This window comes from Notamacropus eugenii, chromosome 2, assembly GCF_028372415.1.
Source record: "Notamacropus eugenii isolate mMacEug1 chromosome 2, mMacEug1.pri_v2, whole genome shotgun sequence".
NCBI classification, from domain to species: domain Eukaryota; kingdom Metazoa; phylum Chordata; class Mammalia; order Diprotodontia; family Macropodidae; genus Notamacropus; species Notamacropus eugenii.
The window spans coordinates 13489851-13507748 of NC_092873.1; the positions used below are offsets into that span (position 1 = coordinate 13489851).

General features: G+C 50.6%; 1 protein-coding gene across 1 annotated transcript in view; it reads left to right on the top strand.

Moving 5' to 3' along the window:
• Positions 1-2573: 2573 nt before the first annotated feature.
• FADS2 (fatty acid desaturase 2) overlaps positions 2574-17898 on the top strand; it is a 41153-nt gene continuing 25828 nt past the window's right edge. The window contains exons 1-4 of the mRNA XM_072638852.1: positions 2574-2899; positions 15407-15517; positions 17167-17364; positions 17716-17817. Of these exons, the coding sequence (XP_072494953.1) occupies positions 2687-2899; positions 15407-15517; positions 17167-17364; positions 17716-17817 (624 nt within the window). The 5' untranslated portion in view covers positions 2574-2686. The remainder of the gene's footprint in view (positions 2900-15406; positions 15518-17166; positions 17365-17715; positions 17818-17898) is intronic.

Consider the following 17898-nt stretch of genomic DNA (forward strand, 5'->3'; position numbering starts at 1 on the left):
ATTCATTCAAGCAGGACCTGGCGTGTTGGTATTTCGGGGTCCCTGGTATCCCGAACCTCAACAATACCCGGTAGTGGGTATCATGTAAAGATACCAGCTTGATGCAAAGTCCAGCAAAGGAGACTGAGGAGGAGCAGTCAGACAGGTAGAAGGAGAACCAGGACAGACCTAGAGAGGACAGAGTATACAGGAGAGGGTGATCCACAGCATTAGAGCTCACAGAGACCTGCTCACAGAGACCTAAGTGGGATGAGAACTGCCAAAAGGCCATTAGATGTGGCCATGAAAACATCACTGGAGACTTTGCCTGAATGATGAGGTCAGAAGACAGGCTCCAGAGTTAAGAAAAGAGAAGAAAGGAAATGGGGGCACCCGGTGTAGACAGGTGTCCTAAGGAGTTTAACCATGAGAAGGGAGGAGAGATATAGGATGGGACCTAGTGGAAATGGCCACATCACTGAGGGTTTTTAAAGGATGGGGGAGCCTTGGGTGTGTTTATAGCAGCAGCAGGGAATTGGACTAGTAGAGAGGGACGGGGAGTCAAGAGGCCTGGGTTCTAGTCCTCCACTCTACAACACTGGCTCCTCTTACTGGCTAGCTAGTATAGCCTTGGCAAAATTGTTTTCTTTCTCTCGGCCCTATTTCTCATCAAAATGAGAGGACTGAGTTAAATGTCTCTGAACTTCTAGCCAGCTCTAATTTTTTCTGTCCTAGACTAGCATTTCATGAACTTTTGATGCACAAGGTCCCTTTGGGCTTAGATGTGGTATGTTCCAAGGTCCCTTCCAGTTCTAATGTTCTGGGTTCTTCAATCAATCTTCCTAATCCTTCAATGATGTCAGACTTGGCTTCAAGATCCAGTGGTTTTACTGCCTACTGAACACAATGGAAACACTTGTTGTCTGTCAAGTCCTGCTACAATCTGGTTGTGATTAATTAACTTTCTTCTTTTATCTCATACTTCTCTACCCCAGGGCCTTTGCTCACATTGCTCCACCTCCCCCCCCCCCCCATCTACTGCACCTACTCCCTCCCCATCCTCTTGGTGTGTGTGTGTGGGGGGGTAGGAGTGGGAATGAAGTTTTTCCTTCACCCACAGATTTCTCCTTTCTGCCCCCTACCCCTTTGGACTTTGCCCTTAGCTGCCACCATGAAGCTTACCCTGATGCCCTCTCCTAAAATGCCCTTTTCTTCCTATAATATCTCAGCCCTTTGCTTGGGTCCTATCCTGGGCACTTTCCTGGCTCTTTCTGAGGAAAAGTGCAACAGACTTAAAAGCCCAGGAAACTGGTTCACATCCTTCCATCCATCCATACTCAAGTGTTAATGGATGTGGCCTGGTTGGTGATCCAGTGGGAGCTGCTAGAGAGGTAGGGCACCAGACCCCATAGGGCAGTGTGTGATAACCTAGAGGAGAAGATGCAGAAGGTCTGCAGAAGAGAGAAGATGCAGAAGATGCTCTGTCTGAGGCTGAAGAGGGGATGGGAGGGATGAGGATTGAGGAAGGACCGGTGGATTTGGCATTAAAACGATGACTGGAAACTGTGGAGAGGTCAGTTTGGTAGAATGAGAAACCAGCTTTCAGTCGTGTTTGTCCTCTGTGTCAAAGGGGACCATGACTTCAGAAAGGTGTGAGAAGACAGTAAGGGATGGAGGCACCATCCTAAACACTCTGTACCTCCTGGAGTTTCCATTCTAATGGACCACCCTTGGAGGCTCAGGTGAGGGGCGGAGGTAAGATAAAAACAGCAGTCTGGGGGAGGGACCGATGAGCTGTCTGCGCACTCTGGCATGGTCCAGTCCCCCACCCCCCAATCCCTTTCCTTATTGCTCGTTCCCAACTCGGTAAGAGAGCGGGCCACCTCTGGGACCATAAGGCCACGGGGCAGAGGGCTTCAGGGCAGTCAAATGACCTCGATTCCAGTGCCACCCTGGGATGCTTCCTACTGGTGTGACCCTGGACCAGTCCCTTCGCAAGCCAGAATATGCCTCCTCCTGGTGAGAAGCCGGGGATGGACCAAAGGCTCCCGGGGCCCACTCCGGGCTCCCGCTCTCTGGCCCCACAGTCCTGAAGGACTGAGTACTGGGAGGGGGTCCCGATCTCCCTGCCAAGAGGCTGGCTGATCCTCGGCCGGATCAAGTGAAGATGTGGAAGGCTGTGTGCGTGTGCGTGTACGCGTGTGTGCCCTCGGGCACCCTGGGGTGTCCCAGCACTCCGGGAGCTCAGGTGCCTGGGGCTTGCCGTTACTGCAGGGGGAGGGGGTGCACTTGGCAGCCAGCCTGCGCAGCAGGCCAGCCGGCCGCGGGCTGGCGGTGGAGTCCAGCCCGCTGGTCTTCGAAAGATCCTCCTGGGCCAATGGCAGGCGGGCGACCCCTCCGACGGTACGCACGGATTGGTTCAGAAGCTCTGCTGATCCCGGTGGAAGCCCGGCGGCTGGGGCTGGGGGCAGAGGGGGGGACTGGTCTCGCCCCTCCCCCTGTGGGGGCTGGACGGGGGGGCGGGGCTGCGGCGGGAGGGCACTGGGGAGCCCGGGGCTACTGCTGAGGGAGGGAGGGGGCAGGAGCTACAGACAAAAGCGGCGTGGGCTGCGGGTGGCCGGGCACAGACGGCTGGAGCGGCGAAGGCTGCGGCAGCTGCGCCTGCGGGGCTGGGCTGGGGCTGGCACCCCGGGCGACCGCGAGCGCCATGGGCAAAGGCGGGGAGCAGGGAGCTGAGGGCTCCACTGAGCGGGATGCACCCATGTTGCCCACCTACAGCTGGGAGGAGGTCCAGAAGCACAACCTGCGCACCGACCAGTGGCTGGTCATCGACCGCAAGATCTACAACATCACCCAGTGGTCCGGTCGCCACCCAGGCGGACACCGGGTCATCAGCCACTACGCTGGGGAGGATGCCACGGTAAGGGGCGGGGGCTCCGGCCTGGCCAGATGCCCTGAATCGAGAGAGCTCCAGGAGGCGGCGCGTGCCACCCCACTCCCGGGGGATGACATTCAGGGCACCCCCACACCTCCAACATCCACTCTCCCTCCCCAGCTGTTTGGGTCCCGGGTTCAGCCACCCAGCATTCGGCTGCTCTCCCTCTATTGCGGCAGAAAGGGCCGAGGTTGGGGGGCGAGGAGGGGGTGGGGAGGTTTGGGCAGCCCGAGCCGCCTGGTGCAGCCCTTTCGGCTCTAATGTATTTTACCAGGTCCGAGAAGCAGCTGGTCAGCTGCACCGGCTTCCACATGGCCAGGCCTGCTGTTCCCGTGCCCTCCCCCACCCCAAACACACACACCCAGGGCCGGCATTGTCCTTCGGAGCGGGAGGAAGGAGGTCTCCTGGGTCCTGCGAGTTCGGGGTTTGCAGCAGGAGACCCTTAGCAACCCCCCTCAACGTGGCTCTGGAGATGGGGTTATTCTGGGTCATCCTCTGGGAAACAGAGGTGTGTGGCCTGAAGGGCTTCTCAGGCCTGCCAGAACCCCTCACACTCCCCTTCCTCATCCCAGCCTTTGAAGGGGGTGACACCAGGTCCTGGGAGAGGAGCCAGGGCTGCCAGCTCACCAGAGGCACTGAAGATTGATGGAGGGATAGATGATGAGTGGCCAGTTTCTCCCCATGCTCATGAGATCTCCTGTTTTTTCCCGCCTGCATGTGCATGCCCGCTTGTGTGCCCAACTCCGGAAGAACAGAGTCCTTGCCCTCCTGAACTTTGTTTCTTCTCCAGAGCCCTGCACAGGGCTGTACCCCTGCCGACATGGAATGGGCAGGGGCTTCCTTTAATTAATATTTGTTGGATCAGTGACCCTAAGCCCTTGGAATTGAGATAGGCAGGTGGGCTCAAAGAAGTGGCCACAGAATGGGCAAGGACAGGACTGGAACAAGCTGCTGGCAGAAGAGGGGGTGAGGAGGATGGAAGAAACAGCCCCTTAGCACAAAGTCTGCACCCAGAGTCCCAGATGGGTCAGGAAACAGAATTCAGAGATGTGAGCTTCTACTGGTGAATGGGAACCTTGACCCTTCCCCTGTGAAAATGTTTCCATCTTGGTTCATCTTCTTCTAGTCCGGCTCTGGGGAGGCTGTGGCAGTTCAGGGCCTCAGATTCTTGCCCTTTTAGGCTTTGCAGGGTCAGGGCAGTGCCTTTCTGGAGCTCCTTGAATATCCCAGCCCATCTTTGGGTCACTGTGGCTCCTTCCTATTTGGGGGAGATTTCTTCCAGGGTAGAGGGGAATACTTCAAGAGCAGGCCTTGGAGTCCACCAAATCCGGGTTCAAATTCTACTTCTAATTCTTACTAGCTATATAGATTGAGGTCAAGAAAGAATCATAAAGTCTGTCTAGTCCACCCCTGGTTTTTTTGCTTAACAGATGAAGAAATTAAGGTAAGGGAAAGGAAAGGAATACACATTTATGAAGTGCCTACTATGTGACAGGCAATGTACTGAGTACTTTACAGATACCTTTGATCCTTACTACAACTCTGGGAGGTAAGGAGCTGTTATTATCCTCACTTTACAGATGAGGAAACTGAGGCAGACAGAGGTCAAGTCACTTGCCCGGAGTCACCCAGGTAGTAAGTGTCTGAGACCAGATTTGAACTCAATCTTCCTTATGGGATGGGAATAGTACCTGCTTCTTAGGGTTGTTATAAGGGTCAAGCGAGAGAATAGTTGTAAAGTGCCTGGCACATAGTAAGCACTGTGTAAATGTTAGTGATCATCAGTATCTTCACCATCATCATCTAAGCCAGCTCCTGCCTAAGGCAACTAAGTGGCTCACTGGGCCTAGAGTCAGGAAGACCTGAGTTCAAATCCAGTCTCAGACACTTACTAGCTGTGTGACCCCTGGCAAGTCACTTCACCCTGTTTGCCTCCGTTTCCTCATCTGTCAAATGTGCCGGAGAAGGAAATGGCAAACTATTCCAGTCTCTTTGTCAAAAAAACCCCAAATGGCGTCATGATGGCTAAGGAGTCTATTACCTCTGAATCCTTTGACTGATTCTTTGCACTGGGGGGATGGATCACATTCCCTATCTCCTCCTTTACTAGCCATGAGACCCAGTGTGACTTGCCCCTCAGCCTTGGTTTGCCCCTCTGCAAAATGGTGGTAATGGTACCCACTTTGCTCCCCCTTAGGGGATGCTGGGAGGAAAGTGCTTTGTTCCATCTGGGATACTGCACAGAAAGGGAACCATTGTGACCCAAAGGCTATTATTTCTTCATGCTTGGAAACTCAGCCTACCCTTCACTTTGAACTGGAGGCCTTAATCAGTACATCTAGGCAAAGAGTGTGGTATTTGTTCTGGGAAATTTTGTGCCGGCCTTTGGTCAGAAGCACTCAGAGTTCCAACAGGGCCTGCTGAGCAGGTTCCTTCTGGGTAGTGGGAGGGCTGGGGAGGGCACTTCACCCATCTCGGGTCAGAAGTTAGTTTGAAGGGACATTTCTAAGTTTCTTCCCAGAAATAGGAAGGCTTAAGTGGCATCTAATATAACCGGTAGTTGACCAAGAACTGGCCTTTGCAGGGAGCTCACTACCTACCTCCTGAGGCAGCTCACTGTACTCTGGGACCCTTAATCTAGCCCAAATTTGCCTCTAGCCCACTTCCCCTGCTCTGGGTTGTATCCTTTTGGGGCCAAGCAGATAAGAAAGCCTCCTTTCTTCCACAAACTGCCCTTCCTGTACTTAGCTGATAGATATGACTCTAGCAGGGAGCCTTGAGGTCATCTAGCCAGCCCCCTCACCAGACATCAGAGGATAGTGGCCCTGGAAGGCTTTGGTGACTTGCCTGCCTAAGTTGGGAGGAACGCCTGAAACCTAGATCCTGGACTTCAGAGGCAGGGTTCTTTCAGTTAGGCCATACTGCCTGCTCCCAAGACTTGAAGGCAGTTAGACTACGTCTCATCTCCTCTTCCGCACACTGAGTATCCCCAGGTCCTTCACTGTCCTCAGAGGAGGCTGGGTTTCAAGATACCCACCACACCCAGTTGTTCAGTCATTCTTTGTGACTACATTTGGGGTTTTTTTGGCAAAGATACTGAAGTGGTTTAACCATTTCCTTTTCTGTCTCATTTTACAGATAAGGAAACTGAGGCAAACAGGGTAAAATGACTTGTCCAGGGTCACATACTCTTCCTTAAATGAGAAAGGAACTACCTCACATCTTTCTTCTCAAAGAACAACAGGTTGTTCCTAATCTAAGCACGTTAAAGAGACTATACCCAGCCTACGATATGATTCTAGAAATAAGGAAGTGAGTCAGGTCAGCCCACTGTCTGGTGCCTGGGTTGAGCACTGGGTGCTACAGTTTAGGAGGAACTTTCATAAGTTGGGGGCATTTGGAGGAGGGCAGCTGGAGTCTGAGTAGTGTAAGGATCATTTGATTCAGTTGAAGGAGTTGAGGGTAGTTAGCCTGGAGAAGGAAAGACTGGGAGAAGTGGGGAGGAGGTATGACAGTTATGTACACATCTTTGAAGGGCCCGCCTCTGCTTGGCCATAAAAGATAGAATCAGGAGCAGTGAGGAGGAGGGTTGAGGAAGAAAGCCAAGGTTGGGTGCTGGGGGAAATTTCAACAAGATGAGCTGTTCAGGAGGGAGGTGGGCTGCCTCAGGAGGGGGTACTGATGGAGGGAGGGACGGGAAGAGAAAGAGAGAGGAGGAAGGGGTGGGGGAGAGAGAGAGAGAGAGGAAGGGAGGGAGGGAGGAAGGGAGAGAGAGGGAGAGGGAGAGGGAGAGGGAAGAGGGAGGTAGGCAGTGTGTATGGCCACATTAGGCAGGTTAGAGTTGGAGCAAATAGCCACCCATGGTCTCTTCCCAGTCTAAATTTTGTGATCCAGAGGAGAAAGGTCCAACTGAGGCTTTGCCTCACTTTCTAAGTGTCAGAAGTAGGGGTCAAAGCCAAGTCTCTAGGTTCCCACTGGTGCTCTCTTCCTAGATGGCAGGTCTGCCTGGTGAGTCTTTAGGAGCTTGGCCAAGGAGGGGGAGCTCAGGCCTAGGCATTGTAGAGGGAGGGAAAGAAAGCCGGATTTGGGCAGAAGACTACTTCAGGGCATCCCTCATGTTGGCTGCCTGTGGGACCTTGTGCAGGCCTCTCCCCGCTTTGGAGCCTCAGTTTCCTTATTTTTCAAAGGAGAGGACTGGGTTAGATGTCAGTCCCTGCCAACTCTGGCTCCTTAGTGGAGATGATAGAGGTCAGTGTTAAGTACTAAACAACACTCACCTTTGGTCACTGTTTTGATACCTGACTTGATGGAGCACTACTCAACCTTCACTTGAGCAGCGACACATGATGTTCCCTAGGACAGACAGTCTTGCAGAGGGAGATGTTTGGACATGAATCCCCCAAAAAATGCTTGAAAAGAGAAACATGAGTCCCTAGCCTCTCCCTCCACTTTTCTCACGACTCGGACCCTGTTGGGAGCCACCTGGGCAGTAGTACACTGTCCGTGGACTGGCAGGATTTTGGAGACTGGCCTCTTCTCCAAAGCCCTCATTTTTCAGAGGAGAAGGGACTTTTCCAAGGTCACATAACTAGTCAGTGATGGAGCAGGTCTGTGATGGCATTGGCTGAGGGAACAGCTGAAGCCTGCAGAAGGCCAGTGACTTACCTCTCACCCAGGTAGCAAGTGACCCATCTAAAAGATCCTAACACTAGCCTTTCTGCTTCCAGATCCAGTGTTTGCTCCTCAGAAGGGGTAAAACAGGCAAGGAAGGGAAGGGAAGGGATGTGAGCCAGAGATATGAGCCCCTTGGAGGTAGGGGCTTATACAATGTGAGCAGAGAACAGTGTCTGGTAGTGGGGATGTCTCCTAAGAACTTGGTTTCCCCGGTGGAAGGAGAAGAGGGCAGGCAGTCTCTTTGGTCTTTGAACTTTGCCCTGCTCAGACCAGACCACCTCTGAGGCCAGTTCAGGAAGGCTGTTGTTAAGCTGGAGAGAGTCCAGAGTATGGCAGTCATGCTAAGGTGCTGGGGTCCTGACTTCCTATCGATGGAGGGCCAGTTTGCCTGGAGAAAACAAGGCTCCATGATGCCACACTGCCTGCCCCCAAGCCTGTCCCCCATCTTCTTTTTCTCATTCTGAGTATCCCCAGTCAGCTGGTCTCAGAGGAAGTTGGGATTTAAGACCTTCGCCATTCTGATTATATACCTGGACATACTCCACCACAGCCACACTCTTCCAGAAATGAGAAAGGATCTCCCTGAGCATCTTTCTTTTCTAAAGACAGCAAAGCTTTCAAGTGATCCCTGAATTAAGCACATTAAAGGGATTATTCCTAGGATAGGACAAGATTCCAGGAATAAGGATGTAACCATTTTTCTCTCTCTCTCTGTCTCTATCTCTGTCTTCGTCTCTCTCATTTTATCATCTCTCCCCCCTTCCCTCAGATCTACCCACCATCTAGTGCATTGGGCTGAGGTCTGGGTGCTGCAGTTTGTGAGGGATACAAATATTTGTCAGGATGTCAGGGGCACGCAGTAGGTGTTAATTAGCTGCTTGTTGAGTTTAATTGAAGAGGTCCCAGGTGGACACAAGATGGTTTTGTCCAGGCAGGGGAGAGGTGATAGCAGCTAGCTTAGGGGCTCCTAGGGGCCCAGGTTTGTTGAATTCTGCCACATCCTGGGGGCCTGAGAAGGGTGCATTGCCTTGAAGCTTGGTTGGAAGGTCTGGCTCCCCAGCTCTCCAACCCTCTGGGCTCCTTTCTGGTTCCCCCTCTGCTCATCCTTGGACCTGGAACACACTGTTCCCCATCCTAACCCTGATGGCCACTACTTTGCTGGTCGAGATTTCGTTCTTTGAGATGCAACTTGAGAGGTCACTGACCCCACAGTCCAGCCAAGTCATCAAGCATTAATTAAGCACCTACTTCATGCCAAGCACTCTAGCAGGTGCCAGGAATGCCCTCAAGGAGCTCCCAGTCTAATGGGGAGACAACATTCCAGCTGTGTACAGATGGGACAGAGACAGGATAAGTGGTGGTAATCACTGAGGAAAGGAAGGAGTATGAAAGGGGAGCAGGAAAGGCTTCTCCCAAAAGAGGAGATTGTGGCTCAGACCTGAAGGCCACCAGGGGATGAGATGAGGAAAAGGAAGAATGGTCCACCCATGGGAACTAGCCAGTGAGGCCAGGAAGTTGGGAGATGGAGACAAGAAACCGTTGGATCAACAGCCCTCTAGGATTCTGGGAAGGTGAGGGGGCTGACCCCAAAGTACTTCGAACTTAGTGACAGGTGAACAAATACCAAATGCCCTAATCTCCTCTCTCCAGCCCTTGTATATAACAGTTAATAAATTAATGTTTGTGGAGCGTTTCAAAGTTTGCAAAGCTGTAACATAAGCTCATTTTTTTCCACACAGCAGCTTTGCAAAGTAGATGTCATTTTACACGTGAAGGAACTGAGGCTGTGTCCTGCCCAGAGTCACAAAGTTAGCAAAGTGCCTGAGGCAGGTTTTGCATTTAGTTCCTCCTGATTCCATGCCCCATCAGTGAGTAAACATGAAGTGCTTACTATTTACTTGATAATCAGGCAAAACTCGTTGATATATTGGTCTTCTCTGACCCCTGCTTCTTCTCGGCCTGAAGGAGATTGCTTTCTCTCTTCAAGCATCTTCTTGCCACTGAATCCCCCCTTCTCCCTCATCAGCTGACTGCCCTTTTGTGTTCTGATCTCCATTGCCAATGCCTAGAATAGGGTAGAGGCTTGTCGATTGACCTTGTACTGTCATCCTTAGGTACAAGAAGGGCTTGAGGGATTCTCTGTGTTCAGCCTGGTTTCCAGAGGGCAGACCAGGAGCCAGGGGTAGAAGGAAATTGCAAAATGAGCACAATTAGACTTGTGATCAAGAAGAACTTTCTAGAAAAGAGAGCAGTGACTAAAAGCCTTTAGGAAAGCTCTCTCTGGGCCAAGACTGCTAAGGACAGTGGCTAATAGTAACCGTAAGCATTTTTCTGGTTAAGGATTGTAAAGTGTTCTCTGCTTCTCTGATCCTCACAACCACCCTGGGATGGGCGCTAGCATTGTTGTACAGGTGAGGAAGCTGAGGCTATGAGCAATTAAATGACCTATTCTGGGCCACACGTTCTATCTGAGGCAGGATTTGGGTCCAGCAGGTCCCAGTGCTACCTTCTCCACCCAACTGCTCCTAATACAAACACAAAACACAACACAAAGAACAGCCCCTGTCCTCTTTAAAGTGCTAATATCCTAATTTTGTTCAGGTATTTGCCTGCTCTTCATAACCACATTTGGGATTTTCTTGGCAAAGATACTCATTTTACAGCTGAGGACATTGAGGCAAACAGCTTGAAGTGACTGCCTGGTCTAGTAAGTGTCCAAGGCCATATTTGAACTCAGGTCTTCCTGACAGCTGCCCCAAGTCCTTGCTAAGACTGTTAATTTCACCTCCCCCATTTCTTTCTAGATCTCTGCTCTGGAGCATCTCTCCAACACACCCCCTTCTCTGCACAGCCTTGTCACCTCATGCCTGTATGAGACTAAATGTGACCTCCAGACTCTCTCCAGACTGTCTTCTCTGCATTCATCTGCCAAAGTGATTTTCCTAAAGTACAGATCTGACCATGTCAGCCTCCTACTCACTCAACTGCAGTGGCTCCCTATCACCCCTAGGAACAAGTCCAAATGCTTAATTTGGTGTTCAAAGCCCCTTCTACCTTTCCAGTCTTATTTCACCTTACTACTCACCATGCAGGCATTGATTCTGTGCCAGCCTCGGGGCTGTTCCATAAACAACCCTCCTTCTCTTGGCTCTGGGCATTCTCTCTGGCCACCTCCATGCACAGAAGGCTCTCCCTCCTCATTTCAATTTCCTGGCTTCTTTGAAGTCTCTGCGAAAATCTTACCTTGTGCCAGGAACCTCTTCAACCTCTCTTAGTCCCGGAGCTTCCCCTCTCCCAATGATTTGCCTTTGATTCGTGTTGGTACTTACCTGCTTGCTTGCTGTGGGCTGCCTTCCGGTCCTTAGCACTTAGTCAATGTTTGCTGACCATGTTGCTCAGGAAATTTACAGGGATGGAGAATGAAGCCCCAGGGAAGTCAACAGATTGTGCCACCCTTCCCAGGAGTGAGGGCCAGTGAGGTTGCTTGGATTGGGGCAGAAGCAGCCTGGGCAGAAAATGAAATAAAATGCTCTGAGAGACCTTCACCATCAGGATCCAGGGTACCACAGCAGGGCTCTGGAGTCAAAGGGGGCAGTCTGTCCAGAGGGGCCATGGGACACCATGGAAAATGGTGAGTTCATCCTCCTTAGAGGTATTCAGTCCAAAGCTGTACAGGGACTCCTTGGGGATGTCCTGGAGTGGATCCTTCTCAGGTACAGGTTGCAGCCTCTGAAACCTCTTGCCAGGTGAGGTTCCAAGATTCTCTCCTTGGTATGATTTACAAATGACCTTGGGCAGCTCTGAGCCCTGTAAATCCCCACTCTGGGTTAAAGGGGGATTCCATCCTACCCCATGGCCCCATCTTCAACTGAGCCCTCTGAGCCCATCTAGAAATCCCCTGGGAGTGGCCTTGGCTTGCTGAAGGCAGGTTCCAGGGCCAGGCCTAGTGATGGACTGCATAAGTTGTCCAAGGACCAGCCTGGCACAGAGAAGAGTCCAGCAGCCATGCTGTCCACAGTGGGGATGGGTTATTTGGGTCATGGCAAGTGCTGAAGGCCAGCTCCCCCTGGTTCTGGACAGATCTGATTAATGACCTTGCAGGGGCCTTGGAATGTGCTCCACAATAGCATTTCAACCACTTCAATTCAGTAGCATTTTGATGAAGGACCTACAGCTTATGAGAATTTGGAGAAGGACCAGCAGGCTCTGCCTTCAAGGAGCTGCCACACCAGTAATCCAGGGCAGGATAGGCCAAGGTGGGTGGGGAAGGGCAGAAAGTCCAGGGAGAAAGTCAGAGCCCTTGGGACTGGGCCTGTCAGGTAAGGCTAGGGGCAGCCTGGGGAGGGGCTGTCTAGGGGCCAGGGCCACCCTCCAGGTGGAGGAGGTCAGAGGAAGGGCCAGATGGTGTGATAGAGGGCCTGAGTTCAAGTCTGCTACTTAGTACACATGTAACCCTGGACAAGGTGTTTCCTCTCTCTGGGTCTCATTTTGTTCCTCTATAAAATGAATTGTTCTGTCATGTCCGACTCTTTGTGGCCCCATTTGGGGTTTTCATAGAATGATACTGGAGTGATTTGTCTTTCCTTTCTCTAGCTCATTTTACAAATGAGGAAGCAGAGGCAGGTAGGGTTAAGTGACTTGCCCAGGGTCACACAGCTAATACATATCAAAGACTGGATTTGATAGGTCTTCCTGACTCCAGGACCAGCACACTATCTATCCACTGAGCCTTCCAGTTGCCCTTATAAAGTGAATGTATAGGACTACATAATTTCTGGAGTGCCTTCCAGCTGTGAAACTCTTCTGGGCTGTAATATTTCTCCCAGATGACATCTGGTGTTCTGTGTTCTGAGGCCCCTCCCAGCTCTGACACTGAAAGATCTAAGGGCCTGCCATTTCTGACTGTGTTCTAAGGTCCTTCCCAGCTCTGATATTCTGCTCTTTGTTCTAAGGCCCCTTCCATCTTTAATCCCTGATGTTCTGACATTACTTTTAGCTGACATCATCTGTCCTCTGTTCTGAGGACCCTCCCAGCTCCGACTTTGCCTGAGAGTTCAGACTTGGGGAGCCAGTGGAAGGCTTTGAACCCACACCTGATGCCTTGCTTCTCCATATCTGCCTCCCCACCCCCAAGTCCTTCCTATCCTTCAGGTTTATTTTAGCTGTGGTGTTCTCTTCCTGAGGCCTCTGGGCTCTTCGTCCATCCCGGTGGCCGATCCCGCCTCAAGGACCCAGGCTCCCAAGGGACTGAGCTCTCTGAAATGGAGATGCCGAGTTACATCAGTGTGGGTCACTAGGACACCAGAAGCCTTGTTTCCTGGCATCTTCAGTTACCCTTCTCAGGTTCCTGATCCAATCTGCTTGCCTTCAAGGTAGAGGAGGGAGGTATACCCTCTCCCTGGGGCAGCTGGAACATAGCCTTGTATCAGGTTGGAGGGGACTTAGGGAGACTGAAGGAAGAGACTGGCATAGTCAGGCTGGGGCTGAAGAATACTCTAAGCCTCTGGGAACGCAGCCAGGCTGGCCCCTGCCGATGGACAGTAGTCCTTTGCTCTCCCTATTAGGCCTCTGTTCCAAAGCCTGCCATGGCTCCCCAGTGCCCAAGTTCCTGAGCTTAGCATTGGAGACCCTTTGCTCTTCCAGGTTTAGCTCCTACTGCTCTGTGTGGCCAGGAGGGACTGCCTTCTGCCCCCAGGCATTTCCTGAGCTCTTCCAGTCTTGTGCCTTTGTGTGCCTGAAATATCCTCCTTCCCTGGCTCTGCCTGGTGAAATTCTATCCATTAAAGCCTGGATTTGCTGCCACGTTTTTCAGGAAGACTTCCTCAGGCCCCGAGAGAATAGTACCTGTTTTTCCATTTGGCCTTTAAACCCCTTTACCTGGCCCCTTCCTGCTGCAGCTGCCTATGTTTTCTGTTTCAGTTAAGGACTTACCTGTTTACCTGTGGTTTCCGTTAGACCTTGGGCTCCCTAGGGAGAGAGCCTTTCTTTGTATCCCCAGGGCTTAGCTGGGGTCAGTAAGCCCTTAATAAATGTTTGGTGACTGATCGATCCTGAGACTTCCCCTCACTTCGTTTCCCTCTTAAGAACTTAAGACTTGTTTGTACTTCGGTAATTTTTGTCCTCTTTTCCCTGCCCCCCAAACTGGGAGCTCTGAGGAAAGTTGAGACTCATCTGAACTCTCCCCTTTGCCCCTTGTACCACTCCCCCAGCTAAGAGCTGTGCACACAGCCAGTGGATAATTAATATTTGTTGGCTGTGTATGCAGAGCTAGTCTACCCTTTCTAAGCATTAATAATTAAAGAGCAGCCAGAGCTTTAAGCTTGACAAAGCACTTTTTACCAACTTTATCTCAGGTGATCCTCATAACAGCTCTGTGAGGTAGACCTTCTAGATGTTATCATCCCCATTCTACAGATATGGAGACTGAGGCTCTGGAGAATTAAGGGAATTATGCAAGGTTGGCTGGTTAGCAGTCTTTCTGAGTTCAGAGGGCTGGCTGCACTCTCTCCATTAGGCCACCAAGCTGTCTATAGCTCTAAGCTACAGTTATAAGTCATTAGGAGGCTAGCTGTGGGAAGGAGAAAGATGAGAGATCAGAGTAGAGAGAAGATGTCTGAGGACCCACTCAAAGGGGCACACCTGTGACCTTGGGTGACTCACTTCCTCAGCTGGAACCTGATAGAATATAAGCTTCCTGAGGGTAGGAACTGTTTAGTTTTTGTATCCCTAGCTTTTAACTCAGGGCCTGGTGCACAGATAGTGCCTTAAGGGCCATCTAGTCCAGTCATTTAGTTCTACCCTCCTCATTTTACAGAAGAGGAAACTGAGGCATGGGGAATTTTTTTTTTTTAAATTTGGACCCAAGGCCTCAGGCTGAACCACTGACTTTTCTAGAGGTGTTTTCCTTGAGGGGTTTTGTAATCTGCTTGAAGATAAGATACAGCATTTAAACAGATAATGAAACTTATCCCTTGGCCCCCATCTTTGTAAATGGGATCTCCTGATCTTGCCTGTACCTTTGGCCACCATCTCATATTGACATTGGGGAATCTCCCTTCTCTGAAGGAGGTGGGCATGGAGACTTTGGGTCCTCATGTCATTCAGCCCCTTTGTTCTACAGACCAGGGAAGCTAGTGGCTTCAGAGTGGATGTCTCCAGCTGGAGGGGACCCCGGAGATCATGAGCCCAACTTCATCTTTTTGGCAGGTGTGGAAACCAAGGCCTAGAAGCAAAAGTTAAAGTGACTAGTCCAAAGTCTTCTGGATAATAACTAGTGAAACTGGGATGGGAACCCACTTCCTGCCTCTGTGTGGGAGCATCAGGGCCTGTCTGGACTTCAGTTTCTTTATGTGCAAAAATGAGTTTGCTTTGGGCCAGTGGCCTCCAAGTTCCCCTTAACTTTCCTAGGACAGGACCCCTAACCCTGGGGTCCCATCTCGTGTAGAATTGCTTCCATCTGCTGGCTCCTATGGCCTTGAACTTCTCCCCCAGGGGTCAGGGAGAGAGGGCCAATTCTGAATCTGGCCTGGGCAGCATAGGGTGAGGATTGGGAAGAGGGAGAGAGACCCAGCCATGGCAGGTGGAAAACCTTGGGAGGCCTGGGTTGGAATTCTGGTTCTGCCTCTTGGTCCTCCTTTCTGGACCCCAGTTTCCTCATTTGTGTAATAGTGGACGAGTTGATTCCCAAGGACCTTTCCGGCTCTTAGTCTGCCAATGTTTCAAGGAGCCGGCAGAAAGGAAGATGTAGAAGAGGGGCCAGAGTGCTTGTTTATTCTGTTTGTTCTGCCTGCCTCTGACTCAGCTGTTCTCCCCACCCAGGATGCTTTCCTCGCCTTCCACCAGGACCTGCATTTTGTGAGGAAGTTTATGAAGCCCCTACTGATTGGGGAGCTGGCCCCCGGGGAGCCCAGCCAAGATCGTGGCAAGAGTGTGAGTCTGGGACCAAGCTGGTGGCAGGGGGAGCTCAGAGGGCCAGGGCCAGTAGTGTGGTCTGTGGGTCACCAGGGTCCCTGGGCCTGTCCTGCTCCAGGTGGTATTCAGCCTAATTCTACTGGCATTCATCATGGGGCATGAGACTAAGACAAGCACACTTGTTCCTCTCCTCAAGCAGTTTACCTTCTTGTGGTTTCCCACAGATGTCAAGGACAATTAGAGGGCTCTGGGGTGTGGGGCAAGGGTTTGGTAGAGCCTGATTTGTATCCACTACCTCACCTTCCTTTTAGAAGCCCTTCTGTTCTGCCTAGTAGCACTATTCTTGGGCACAGCCATCCCTGTAAGCTGTCCTTAGTAATGAAAAAGTCTAAGCACAGCACTCTGAGGGGGGCAGAATATGTTAGACCATCTTTTCTCTCCTACATCCCTATATGCTAAGGAGCACTGAGAGAGAAGCATCATTAAGAGGAGCAAGACAGAGAAGAGAGAGGGGAGAGAGAGAAGAGACGGAGAGAAGAGACAGAGAAAGGAGAGAAAGAGAGAGAGATTGAAGAAGGAAGAGAGAGAGAGAAGGGGGAGGGAGAGGGAGAGAGAGAGAGAGAGGGAGAGTATAAGCATGAGCACCAGCCCAAAAGTTTCCATTTCCATCTCTGACTCCTTCTGGGTGAGTGATTCTTAGCCAGACATTCAACCTTGCAAGTGTTCTGGGCAACTTTCTAAAATTATTAAGTTGCACAATGGTCCTTGTTGATTGTTACCCACACCAATGAAATGACAATTTTCCTCTGTGCCTTTCTCAGCTCACACAGTAATAACAATAACCTTGTAGTCTACTAAGACCCCCATCTCTTTTTCCATACAAACTCATCAAGCTGCACCATTTCTCTTACCTTATCTCATTAATTTATTCTTTTAAAATTGTCTATGTATGTTATACCAGGGATACAAGGATGGTTCAGAATAAAGAAATCAAATGGCATAATTATTTATATTAAAAACAGAAACATCCCAAACCACACAATTATTTCAAGAGATGCAAAAGAAAACAAAATAGCATTGTACAAGGCAGAACACTCATTTTGCTAAAACCCTATAAAACACAGGGATGAAGAGCTTCTTTAAAGCCATGAAAAGTATTTATCTAAAGCCCAAAGCTAGAGTCCTTTACAATAATAACACTAGAAGCTTTCCTAGAAAACACAGGAATAAAACAAGGATGCTGTCAAGGACCCTGTTATTTGACACATTCTAGAAATACCAGTGATAGTAAAACAAGAGAAAGAAATTAAAGGCATAAACACAGGTAAAGAGGAGAAAAAACTACCTATTTGCTGATGCCTTGATGTTTTACATACTTTTTATTTATGCCTTTTGCCTAGACAGATTTGAAGCTTTCTCAGGGCATAGAGGATGTTTAGCACTTCTCTCCCTGAGGTAGCACCTGGCATGAGGCTTAGTATGTGAAACTCAAGAATTATTTCTACCTGTGGATAGTTTGGAGGTGGGCACTCAGATTGCATTTACAGCATAGCAAGGCTGGTTCCTCTGGGTGGGAGCACTGAGTTACTTGGGCAGTTCAGGGTTTCTGTGTTGTGTGAGATTGCCCAGATGGCTGACACACCACTCCTTGGGTTCTGGCCTCTCAGCCTCAGATTACAGAGGACTTCAGAGCCCTGAGGAAGACTGCACAAGACATGAAGCTCTTTGAGGCCAACCACATGTTCTTCCTGCTGCACCTGGCCCATATCATTGTCATGGAGAGTGTGGGCTGGTTCACCATCTTCTACTTTGGCACTGGCTGGATCTCGACCATCTTGACCGCCTTCATCTTAGCAACCTCCCAGGTGAGAAATGGGACATTAGAACATGGAATGTCAGAGACCCTAGGGAAGAGAGTTTTAGAACATGGAGCATAGACTGTCTGAGCTGGGAGGAATCCTACGGATCATTCCACTCCTTCATTTTACAGATGAGTAAACAGACTTAAAAAGGGGAGGTGTGCACCCCCAGGTTACATGTTGAGTCAGAGACAAAGCTACCTTGCCTCTCAGACCTTATTTTCTGCCTCCTGACACTCCCAGGGTATACCCAGACCCTCTCCTTTCTGGGCTCTTGATGGGCTCATGTGGGTCGGGCCTTGCAGGTGCATTCTGGGGGCTCACTAAGTATCTTTTCTTGACATTCTCTTCCCCCAGGCCCAGGCTGGATGGCTCCAACATGACTATGGCCACCTCTCAGTCTACAAGAAATCTAGGTGGAACCACTTTGTCCACAAATTTGTGATTGGCCACCTCAAGGTAAGTGCCACCAGCACTAAGTGGGTTTCATGCCATCTCATTTTCCTTTTCAGATCAGAAGTGTTGTCAGGTCTGGGGAGG